Here is a 13,101-nt window from a genome sequence, read left to right on the forward strand (position 1 = left end):
GAAGAAAATGTAATTAGTGACCGTAATTGCAAGGACATGTCAATATTCCCACAGTCGTAAAAATGTCCCGAGACCGTGGGTAAAAACCGGGAAAATGTCTACTGTTTTACCCACCAGACCACCTCCCCCCCCCCTCTCTCTCTCTCTCTCTCTCTCTCTCTCTCTCTCTCGGTTCATAGTCTGTTGACTATTATGAAGTTTAATTTTTTTAATGGAATATTAAAAATGCGCCTATTAGAACTTTCACTATACACTCTGAGCCATAAACAGGTAATTTAGAATTCATCATTTCTATTCAAGGTTCAAGGCAAGTGTATTCAAGTCAATCATGTCTGTCTGTACTTGATCTAAGTTAATACGAGATATAATTTACTATACCATTCAAAGTAAGTCTTCTTTATCAAAGTAAACATAAAATATGTTACCATTGCACTTCTCATGGGTTCTGGGCTGTGTCCTCGAAATCAACTATTTATTTATTTATTTTTAGTAATTTATTTTTTGTAATTTATTAGTTAAATATTACAAATTGTGACGAGTTAGAATGGAGAAAGAACGAAGTTTTAAGTGTTTAACGCAGCGTATTTTTTGTCATAAAACAAAAGGGAAATAAAAAAAAATGTGTTCTTCGTGTTAAAATTCACAGAAATATTATAAATTAATGTTTGTGGGAACGTCTATTTCAATAGGTTTTCTTCGATATAAGACTTTCCCATGTTATTTTGTTTTTCTTTTTATCTCTAAATCAATAACACAAGGGTTTGATTTTAGTAAGACTTAGGCTTGGCTTTTCATACACGTAGACTGTTACGGAATGTATTTTATGAATGCAACAAAGACATAGGCGAAATATAATTCTTATCTTATCGATGCTTGTTATACACATCAATAAAGGATTTCAAGTAGTCATGTTCTTTGAAAGAGAGTTGAGTCAGGATGCGTAAAAAAGTGAGGTTTTGTGATTAAAAAGACATGCTCTTGTCCAATCGCGAGAGATAATAAAAACCGCGACGAGTATTTACCAATTAAAATCTGTTAAATTGTCTTTATTGACAGCTTTACTAATATACAAAACTCAAAATAGAACTTAACTCAAGTTTGTTCAATCTTGCGAAAAAAATGTCATTATATGGCATTATGTTTCATGATATTTTTCTATGGAATTATAAACAGGTTTGAAGTATAGTTTAAATGTTATTAAAGAGAAATATATACATGATTTATTAATATACACATTTTAATTCATTGATGATAAAATCTTTATGATTTTCTGTTCAACTTCACCTTAGACATATAAAAGGTAAGTGTAATTCCATGCATACGACACAATACGTAGATGTGGCACCGTGTTGATATAGCGTGGTGTTGACAAGGCTTTCAATCTATGCGCGTGTCCCGGGTAAAAAATACAGTGGTGGGAAACCCGATGACTGTTCGGTAATTCAGTGCATAAACACTTACGAGAAATCGCCACACCGAGATCGCAGGCTTTTGAGGTTCATTCAAGCAATGAAGCAAATGACGTCAGAGGGAAGTGTTTACACTAAACGGCGGGTCACGCGTTCTATAACCAAGAACAAATATCTCTGCGCGGTCAACGCTCGCGCGGAAACACGATGCCCTTATTCGGATAAGTAGTACAACACAATCGGGTGCAGTTTCGTCAAGTAATATCCGATCTGTACAGTATAAATAAAGAGGACCCGAACACAACAGTCATTTACAAACAAAACATTGGCAGGTAGCAGCAGGATTCATAAGAAAATAATACTATAAAGTTTAAACGTCTAGATTTTTGTGACAAATTGAAGTGGAAAAAGTTACCAGTTTAACTATTAATTCATATTTATTAATTTTCTCAAATATGGAGATCATGCGATTCCCATTGGTCATACGTATTTTGATAGTGAGTGGGATACTGCAATCAGCACGTGCCAGATCGACAAGGGACGTAATCGATATTGATGTAAGTAATACCCAACTATATCATATATCGACTATTTTCATAAGTAACAATCGATAAGACGGACTGTTATCATTTTTGGCTTTCCGCGGATTTATAAATAAGGGACCACACACGTGCATTAAGCACTTGCGTGCCATATAAAAATACTTGATATCGAAGTCATATTTTAAATTTCTATGTCATAAATGCCATGGTTTTTTATTTATTTATTATAATATAATCGATCTTTCAGTTTTTCGGTTTCTTTACTTTCATTTTTTTTTAGTTTTGTCTCATTACTAAATAATACCATACTGCATTCAAAACTTACCTAGCAGAAACACACTATTTACATGTTGTATCCGCGTAAACAAAAGATTACAAACCCTTCAGGGAAATTCTCTGTACATAACAAATATCATATCTTGTATTTCTCAAACGTGTTTATTTTAACACTACCAATTTAAATTGTGTGTCATTGTGGTAACAAGGATTGATGGAAATTTAGTCTTCTAATACAGCTTCGATTTTAAGACAAATAACTTAATCTATTCATTAATTACTTTATCTATAATGATTTCTTAATCAAAATAGGCTTACTTGGAAAATTTCGGATACCTGGAGAAAATTGCCGATTCTTCACGTGGTCCAGTCAGCCATGACGAGGCTAGCCGGAGTGAAGCGATCAGGTAATGCAAGAAATATTCGTTGTAAAGCTGTTTAAGAATTTTAATTCATTCTAAATCAGGCTGAAGAGGAAAAAATGTTGTGATGCCGATGCTTTTTCTTCTTCCTAGTTTTAACTTTTCAATTTGTCTTCCATGCACATCTTATATGTCAATTTCAAGTAAAGGGTATGGTGAGCGATAACTTCTCTCGATCATATACCATAACATATTTCTTAATAAGTACCTATACACTACCGGTGTATTCAGCTTCTATAGATATATAGTGGTCTACAAAGTTCTACAGTTTCAAAACAACTAAAATAACAACGTGAGGACTTTTATTTATCTCAGGGACTTCCAGAATTTCAACGGTCTGCAGGTGACTGGTCAAATTAACGATGAAACGTTACATAAAATGAGACAGCCTCGTTGTGGATTTCCTGACAATCTTGTACCAGCTGCGCCTCAAAACCTGGTTCGCCCTCAGGAGTACAATGCTCCAGGTGAGTTTCGTGTAAAAAAATATACTTGACAATATCTTAAGATCAAGATATATTTTTTTTTATTTCAGCCAATAGTGAAATTTATCGATAATTCAGGATCCACATGCATCGTGTGCTGTTATGAGTGCCTTCGAAGACATCGTCTTAATTGAGAAACAATTTTGTTATCAAAAAATCCCCACAAAACACCATTAAGTACACTTAGCTATATCACGTGACATTCAAAATAGCGCTATACTTTTCTGGCGGGTTTTTACACTTAATTATTTGTTTTGATAGGAAACAAATGGAAAAAGAATTCTGTCACGTGGAATGTTCTTAAACACAGCAACCAACTCACCGAGGGAATCCAAAAGTAAGTGTTGTATACAAATTTATAACGTCAATATACATGTATTTTTTTGTATAATCTATCTTGCAAAACGACGACGTCATTTGAGTACGAAACACGATTACATAATTAATGACGTTTGCATTAACGTGACGTGTGCAATAAAACATACAACGTTTGCAAAACCAAATATATTCTATTTTTAGACTCGCCCTTCGCAACGCCTTCAAGTATTGGTCGGACGTTTCCCCACTACAGTTCCGGGAGACAAGCGGAACTCCAGATATCGAAATAAAATTTGAAAGTGGTAACCATGGTGACGGGCGAGCAAATTCTTTCGATGGAAGAGGTTTGTTTATTTTACATTGGTATATATATGCGTAGAAAATTAATTAAGTTCATCGATTTGATTTTAAATCGGTGTAGACATGTAGATCAACACTAGGACTTTACTTGTCAGTCGGTGACTGTATGTGATACACACAAAACATATAGGTAGTTCCGATTGGTCAGAACTGGATGGTCTTGGTATTACTGGTGTTGTCATTGTTTCCTGTAAACCTGTGTGTATGTAACGATCGTCTGTTGAAAATCTTTGTATCGTTTGATCAGGCACGGAAATTCTCTTCCAAATTTCGCTTTCTTTTACTGAAAGTGTTAATATATAGCACGACCACTCATTTTTTTCCGCACGTGTAACATTTCTTTGCTATTTCAGGTGGAGTTTTGGCGCATGCCTTTTTCCCTGGTAACGGTTATCTCGACGGCGACACTCACTTTGACGAGGGTGAGAGATGGGTATACCATTCTAACAGCGGAACGGAACTGGAAACCGTGGCCGCTCACGAATTTGGTCATGCCCTGGGATTAGGTCATTCCAGTAACCCCTCGGCCCTTATGGCTCCTTATTACAGAGGGTATATCCCCGGCCTTCGTCTTCATGACGATGACATCCGAGGAGTTCAGTCACTATATGGTAAGTTTTGATTTAAACATATTTTATTTGTACAAAGTATACAAGCAGGATTGGGCACAAGTTTTCTAACTTATATAAAGACCTTTCCTATGGTAAGTGCTGAAGGGGTTAGACATCCTAATGTTTTCTGAAACCTGAGAACAAAACTACTTTTACTGGAAGTCGCAGAATTGAAAACATACGTAAAATGTAGAGAAATTGTTATGACTTTATCACATAAGTTCCGGTTTCTGATGACCCGTCTACCTGGTGCTTGGTGTGGTATCGCTGGATTAAGCTGGGGCAGAATTGAGTAATCAAATTAATGAAATATTATTTCAGGTGGTCCTTCTAGACAGCAGACGACAGCACCAACTCCAGAAACAACAACAACAACAACAGCAACAACAACAAAAACAACACGATCTACTATGACGCTCAATCCATCAACAAGGTCCATTACCACAACAACACAGGTCCCGAGCTCGACTACATCAAAAAATACTCCTACCGATGACGAGTCTTTGTGCAACATTAATTTTGACGCCATTTCATCCGGTAAATAACTAAATTAATGCTTTCCCAGTGTTATAATAAATGTCCTCTTTCTATAAATTCGTTATAATATAACGCATTCAGGTCTTTAATGATGAATTACATTAATTTCCATAAAAAGGAAAGGATATTTACCGTTTAAATATATTTCATTTGAAAACAATTCAAAGGGAATCGGTCACAAGTTGTCCTTTCCATAATCATAAACATACATTGATATTATTCAAAAGGCAGTAAGTGAGATAAAATATACATTTATATAATTATGTACATTGAATATATATATATTTAAAAACAGCATTGTTATGTATGGGTGAAATTATACGATATGTATGGGTGAACATATACAATATATATGGGCGAAGATATACATTTTAATGTCTTACGCCTTACCATAAAATACATCTTGCATTAAATATCATAACTGCATAAATTATGTTAATAAACTGTAAACATTCATTTCATGAATTACCGCGCAGATTTACACTGTCTATAAACCATTACGGGAAAATGCCCTCTCCCGAAGCAAACGCCTTTCTGAGACACCTTTCATTCATGGTTTTATTAGAGCCAATGAAAAATGACCTTACATTGACGTCCCGTTCTATATCTAATACGTGTTACCCCTTTATCAGCAAACAGCTTGTATCGTGAAAACTTCGATGAAGTAAAAACGGTTTCCTTCATTCAGTACCATTGGCTAGTCTTATTCTTAGATTTGATATAATAATCATTCTTTACAAAACTATCTGACGTTATTGTCATAAAATATATTCTCTATCTTAATCTTTGTTTGGGATAGGTCCAGATGGCGCTACCTACGTCTTCCGGAACCAGTTAGTTTACAAGGTTACCGCTAGGGGACTGGCTGCAGGGTTTCCGCGTTTTATTCGAGAAGTGTATCCCGACTCGCCCAGATATGTGAAAGCAGCCGTTTATCTAAAGAGCACAGGCGAAACATTTCTCTTCAGTAATCGTAAGTAATCATGCGTTCACGTTCACGAAACTAACTATCATAAAATCATTTTCGAATTTTTCCGTACTTAAAGTCGTCATGATGTTTAAAATTTTTGCTCCATTTAAAATGACAGAAATGATGACATACAAGTGAAACCGGTATATCAAAAAGTCATCAACAACCAACATTATGTTGTAATGCCGTGACGTCATATATACGTCTGGTTTTATATCAAGTTTACTTTCTTTCAGATGGTAAAGTATGGCGTTATCTAGGTTTTAACCTTCAGGACGTAAAGCAAATGGACAGCATCACCTTCCGGTCAGCTATCGCCGTGACCACCCGTCGTAATGGAAAACAACAAATCTATCTTTTCGGGGTAAGTTTGAAGAAAAACGACAAATTCTATTAGAATTCGATGCGTCTGTATTTTAATCAGGAAACGTTTACGAATAAGAGCAGAATATTGAAAAGATCAGGTGTTATCGAGAAATCTCAACCGTAACAGAATTGTAGTGTAAGTACATGTATTTTGGAATGTTTTCAGACCAGGAACTTCTGGGGATTCAACTCCCGTATAATGAACGTATCAAGAAGGTCGGGCTATCCTCTTCCCATTAATATGTACTGGGGAATGTTTCCTCGTTATTCTACTGCAGCAATGGAGTGGAAAGACGGACACATGTATTTTTTCAAGAAGCGAAGGTAAGTACGATTCATACTCAGGATTGCTTCTTATTAAGCTCACAGAGAATTTAAGGAAGGACTAACATTGAGATTGGTATTGAATTGACAGGATTAAAGTAAATTGTTGTTTTGCGTTAGTCAGTAAATGCAAGGGGAGGTTACTTCACTATATTTGTTTGGTTAGTTCTTGGTTATTTTTAAAGATATTATTGTTTAATCATAAGTTTATTAACCATTAATCAGAACTATAAAATGTCAACGTTCTTTTAATCTAGTCGCCATATTTTCAGTTATGTTCGTGTGAGTCCGAAAACCCGAAATGTGGTACCAGGACACCCAGGAGAGAACGCCGCGTCTTGGTTGAAATCATTGTGCTTAGAACCCAATCAATAGGACTGTTGCTTCTTAAGATCGGGACTACATCAATACTCGGACAATGGTCATGAACATCAAGCAATGATCCGCATATCTCAGTGCATGGAAGAATGTATGACATATCTGTGAGCACGACCGTGGATGCACGTCTCATTCGAAGTTTCCGAATCCGAACTCTCGTATCCCGCAAAGGAGCTGCATGTTGTATGATTATCCCCATGTTTCTAAGTACAGTATGTACACTGAAGATGTGAAATATTTAAAAACATCAACAAATAGATGAGAAAAAATAACAAAAAACAAAAATGAAATGTCGAAAAACTTGCTTAAATACGATGTGAAACAAACAAGCTTAAAGCACCATGTGTCTCACAAAATAACACATGGTAAGGTATGTATTGCGCTGAAAATACAAATACAGTTCTCCAAAAAAATGCTTATTTTTTTGGCACAAATGCATTCTCCTTGACAATACTGCCCATTCTATATTTAACAAATTCTTGTCTTACACGACAATTGCACAAGAAGAGCCAAAATAAACATGCTTTAGCAGACATTTTAAAAGTTTCGCGCCATAAATATATGGATATATCTTGTTCACAAATCATCCACGTGCTCAACTTGTACAGCAATTATTTCATGTCTCACGAAGACCCGTCCTAATCAGCGCATTGTTCCATATCACTTACCTCCGTGTGAGTGACGTATATTTACCAAGTATAATATTCGGGGCACATATTGGGACTTCCTCAGTACAACAAGGGCTTATTTATTGCTAGTTAATTGGCTTAGGTAATTAAGGGTGTATCTATGCTATGTTGAACAACAAAATGTCTCTCCGCCTCTATGTTGATTGTTTGTGTGGGTAGAAGGTATGTAAGTTATATATTTATTTTGTGTCATTATTTAATGAGAATTTGAAAGTGTGAAATGAAGTAGAGAAATTGAGAGTGACAGCAATCTTCGATAAAAGAAAAATAAATTGTGTTTATACCGAATTTCTTTCTTTCAAGTTATTATTTCGATCTCAACTTGACGGAAAGTACACAGTTACACGGACTTCCATGATTTCGAGAATCTCTCTGTGTTCTTAATATTGTGTGGTTTTCCTCAGACAAACGACTTAATTAGTTACTGTTTAAATCATAGACTGTCAGGAATCACGTGACTTCAATTTGGCGAGCGCCATGAAATATAGATGGCGGAATCCGTGTTGTAACCAAAGGTTTGTGATACTTTTCTTGGGTACCTTACACTATGCCGTTCACCCTAGGTACGCTGTGACAAAATCACTGGTATCTTATATCGGTCTGTAAGTGTCACAGGTTTTGAGAACTTTTTGACCAAAAGATCAAAATCTTGTGTCGAGCATATTTTCCAAGGGTCATTTTCATGAACGATATATCAATTAACATACCTCTAATTACACAGCATACATTTATAACTGTAGTTCAGTTGTGTGGTTTTTACTCAATTTTGTGAAAGTAATCGCGTACTTGCATTAGTTTTCAATACATTTTCAACTTTCGATGGTAATTTATCATAATGGAAAGAGTGATGAACTGTTACACTGTCGTGAATTTGAAGACATCAAATATATAATATAGTTATTGTGTGAGCGTAATACTTCAAATCTGTAATAGTTTCCAGGTAAACATTGGCTCGAACGAATGTTTTATAAATAAAGATTCTGAAAAGGAACCAAAAGACAATCTTAAGGTCTGTCAAAACCATCTCCCATGCGTATATCTCGATCATATATTGTAAAGATGGCTGAGAGAAAAATCTTCAACTTAAAAATTTGTTTGTATAGCCTCTCCTGTTGATATTGCCAATGTGTATCTCAGTAAGTAATATTTTTCATATCTGATAATTTAAATCAATTAAAAAGACATTAATTATGCAATTTTGTGCTGATTTTCATTTCATTTACCAGTCTTTGATGCACAACTTGCACAGATTCTCAGTCTTAGTTAAGCAACTCATTAATATCATTCTCTATTATGTTTTATAAATGGATCAACCATAAAAATAAGAAAACGACGGAAACTCCCGAATGGTATATTCCGATTGATATCGAAAAGTGACGGAAATCAGCGAGTACTAGAAGGACAAGACAGCTGTCTGGTGTAGCATCACTGACCAGTCTTAGAAGGACGAGACAGCTGTTTGATGTAGAATCACTGACGAGTCCTAAAAAGACGAAAGAGCTGTATGATGTAGCATCACTGAAGAGACAGCTGTATGATGTAGAATCACTGGCGAGTCCTAGAAGGATGAAACAGCTGTATGATGTAGCATCACTGACGAGCCATAGAAGGGAAGGACGAGACAGCTGTTTGATGTAGAATCACTGACGAGTCCTAAAAAGACGAAAGAGCTGTATGATGTAGAAACACTGACGAGTCCTAGAAGGACGAGACAGCTGTATGATGAAGCATCACTGACGAGCCATAGAAGGACGTAGCAGCTGTATGATGTAGCATCACTGACGAGTCCTAGAAGGATGAAACAGCTGTATGATGTAGCATCACTGACGAGCCATAGAAGGGAAGGACGAGACAGCTATATGATGTAGAATCACTGACGAGTCCTAGAAGGATGAAACAGCTGTATGATGTAGCATCACTGACGAGCCATAGAAGGGAAGGACGAGACAGCTGTATGATGTAGAATCACTGACGAGTCCTAGAAGGATGAAACAGCTGTATGATGAAACATTACTGACGAGTTCTTGAAGGACGAAATTGTTATTTTAAGCAGTTTATATATATTGTTCTACTGTGTTTCATTCTTAATCCTGATATAAAGCTGATAACTCGTGTCATAGTTTCAATGTTTAGGCCTTTAGCTTCACAAACTGACGAGTCCTAGAAGACAGCTGTATGATGCTGTTTTTATCATTTGGCTTTATTCACTTTATGTGATATACATGATCGTGCGACTCAATTTTCGCGGGTTGATAAAAAGCTATCACATGTACGTATGATTTCCTGGATAAATATTACCCAATATGCCTACTGAGATTGATTTTAACAGTTCGTGGACACCTGGTTGATTAAGAGCACCAACGAAAATGGCGAAAATAAAACGCCCTACGGAAATTAAATATTTCACAGTATGTGTATTTTATACAGCCTGCAATTTATATTGTTTGAGTAAACCTGCATACGTGCTATCTAGAGCATGCGTCGAGTGTATAGGATCCTGGACACATATGGATATCATAAATACCGTGTTTAACTTTACTTTAAGTCTGTGATGGATCTTCAATCTACTTCTCATTGTGCTTTTTCAGGAGTCTCCGTGTAAATCTTTCTTTTGCCCCCCCCCCCTTCACCCTCCTCCTTCCTCTAGTTTTATTGAATATGAGTTTGGATTAAGGTTTATGTTGACATGCTGGTATTTTCTTACTTTTGTTACCTGATGGTATTTACTGTAAGTAAAACTCTAATTGTTATCATTTTAAACATGTACTTTTTCAGTGAGAAATATAAATAGGTCCACGCATGAAAGTCAATAAAAAAAAAACAAAAACAAAAAAACATTCAGCTCATACATATGTACAAGTATCGCATATTATAGGCTGCAAGGACTATGAAAACACGATCCAGCGGCGCTTACCTGCGTGTCCGGGAATATCTTCGTGTTTAATCACTGCGCTGTTACGTTATTTAAATTCTCTCTCTTCACAGCTGTTATCTAATCTTGTCTACCCATGTCCAAGTCACTCCACTGCACTAGCTAGTGTTGAAATTAAAATGTGCACGTCTATAGGTATTTATTTTTTATTTTCAAACAAATACAAAACAAGATCAAGCTATCCTAAACACACCATGGGTTCAATTCAAACCATATAAGTACTATCAAATCAGTTTTGTTACAATCTGTACGTTTTTAAGATTCCAAAAGACATTTTGAATACCCTTCCTGAAAATTATGTCCTCTATAAAAACATCAGATTTTCCTTTATCATACCCAAAATGTAGGAATACATGGGTTTTTTTTCTTAGAAATGTCAACAACGGTATATATATATAGTGAAAAAAATCAGCATTTAGTAGAAAATTATCGATCAGCTGTATAAGAAAAGTATTTCACGTATTCGTCTAAGTTCTCATCAGCTTAATATTGAAAGTGGAAGATACAATAATGCAGAAAGGGGCAATGGAGTTTGTACATTATGTCATACTAATGATATTGGGGACGAGATTCACTTTATACTTAAGTGTCCTATTTGTGCAGATTTATGGGTGAGACACCTGAAGCCAAATTACTTTCGTCGTCCCGGTGTATTTTTAACTTGTTCAATCGCTCGGTGTTAGTAATGTAAAATATTTGTGTAATCTTGGTAAATATATCGGATTTGCTATGTAAAAAGCGCTCTCGGTTAGTAATATCACTTCCTTGTGTTTGTTTGTGGACAATATGATAATATATAGCCACTCTCCTGCACAGCATTACTCTGTTTAAAATGTAAATATGTATCAATATTGTGTATTGTAACTTGTAAGTCTTATGGCTTACAGAGTGAACTAACTGAACTGATCATGTCTTGTCTTAACATAACTGAAATTAACCAACCGTGTCTTTTGTAAACACGATAACGTCTTTTGCGAGGGTCGTTCAAGGCTTGGTACTGCATGGCTGCATATCACATCCATGACCAGGAAGTGACATCCAGCTGTAGATGAATTTGAATTACACGTCTAGATATTAAAAATCGATTTGCTTTACTTATAAATCGATAACAAACACGCTCTGAGTTGTGTGGTATACTTGACACTTCTCTCGTCTGTTTTAGAAATATTTCTGGGAGGGGGATCAGTTTGAAAAAGAAAACAAGACCAGGTAGGCCAGTCGAACGTTGAAAAGTCATATTGCTCGTATGGTTGGAATTTCAAAAGACAGCACACATGAAAAACAATGCCATGTTTAATATTTTATACTGATCCAAGATGATGTTTGCGAACCTAATATATTTGCTTTGTGTATTGAATGACAGTAGACTACGCTTTAACCAGCATATACATCTTTAAAAATCGTCTTTCAACGAAATTGGATTTCACACCATCAAAATAAGTAAGACACGTCTTTATAAATAATTTTTCGTTATTTGTACGCAAAATGCTGCTTTCTGACACGTCCATTTTTTCTTTTCGTTTCTCGATGAAAAAAGAACATCTAGTTACGCTGACTTGATAGTGATTGGAGGAATCAATGGCAACACGCCACCTTGCGGCGGTCTGGGATCAATGGCAACACGCTACCTTGCGGCGGTCTGGGTTCAATGGCAACACGCTACCTTGCGGCGGGTCTGGGATCAATGGCAACACGCCACCCTGCGGCGGTTTGGATTCAAAGGCAACACGCTACCTTGCGGCGGGTCTGTTGGAACTTTTTTTTTTTGCAACATTCACCTGTTGTGTTGATCGATGCCATTCAACGATGTAAAAAAACCCACCTATAATAGAATATTCAAGTATCTTACATAAACGAATCAATGGCGGATCTATCAGTGGGTGGATATGTTATTTTATACGTTTATACGGTTCCGTTTGGAATCTTGAATGACTGAAAATGGCGCGAATTAGCTTTCGATGACGTCACGTAATGTCACGCAAGCGTAGTGATTTGATGTAAATTTATCCGTCAATGAATTAACAAAGTTATACACTACGTTATATTCTGTTTTTGAAACTTATCTTAAAAATTAATTTCAAGCTTACGCGGATTCATTATAAATTTACAAAAGGATTTTCTTTCACACCAGCATGAAATTGAAAAAACATTGCAATCAAAGCTTAAAAACAGTCAACAAATATGTGTATCTCCACAACATTACATGTATCAAACAGCTTGAAAAAAAGTATTTACCACCTGTAGAAGCAAGTTAGGTTGAATATTTATCAACTGTTTCCCCTAAAGATTAAAGCAGCTTAATGTACGATGGTCCATATCAGCCATGAAAAAAATATACCCGGTATCATGGTTGCTGACAACATATTGTTAAAACTATGAAAATAACACCAACCCTATTTTGACATGTCGGATATGATAACTTAATTTACTATGTACAATTATAGTTGGATTTTGACACTGGCTCAGTGAAAACTAAGCCAAT

At 35.8% G+C, this 13,101-nt stretch overlaps 1 protein-coding gene across 1 annotated transcript; it reads left to right on the plus strand.

Annotated features, from left to right (window-relative positions):
* The first annotated feature begins 1,784 nt into the window (after positions 1-1,784).
* LOC132560592 (matrix metalloproteinase-19-like) lies at positions 1,785-7,939 on the plus strand. The gene is made up of 11 exons (XM_060225254.1): positions 1,785-1,966; positions 2,540-2,634; positions 2,965-3,116; positions 3,396-3,471; positions 3,654-3,796; positions 4,166-4,423; positions 4,745-4,960; positions 5,760-5,933; positions 6,167-6,294; positions 6,463-6,620; positions 6,893-7,939. Exons 1-11 carry the CDS (start codon positions 1,865-1,867, stop codon positions 6,993-6,995), a joined length of 1,605 nt encoding a protein of 534 aa, XP_060081237.1. The 5' UTR covers positions 1,785-1,864; the 3' UTR covers positions 6,996-7,939.
* Positions 7,940-13,101: the final 5,162 nt, after the last annotated feature.

Source organism: Ylistrum balloti, unplaced genomic scaffold, assembly GCF_031769215.1.
Source record: "Ylistrum balloti isolate Yb309-2 unplaced genomic scaffold, AGI_CSIRO_Ybal_v1 Utg371084, whole genome shotgun sequence".
Taxonomy (NCBI): Eukaryota; Metazoa; Mollusca; class Bivalvia; order Pectinida; family Pectinidae; genus Ylistrum; species Ylistrum balloti.

Coding starts and splice junctions, on each gene's coding strand:
- LOC132560592 (XM_060225254.1), top strand. CDS start 1,865: ATGGAGATCATGCGATTCCCATTGGTCATACGTATTTTGATAGTGAGT. Junction 2,635..2,964: donor AGCCGGAGTGAAGCGATCAG/GTAATGCAAGAA, acceptor TATTTATCTCAG/GGACTTCCAGAATTTCAACG. Junction 3,117..3,395: donor TCAGGAGTACAATGCTCCAG/GTGAGTTTCGTG, acceptor TTGTTTTGATAG/GAAACAAATGGAAAAAGAAT.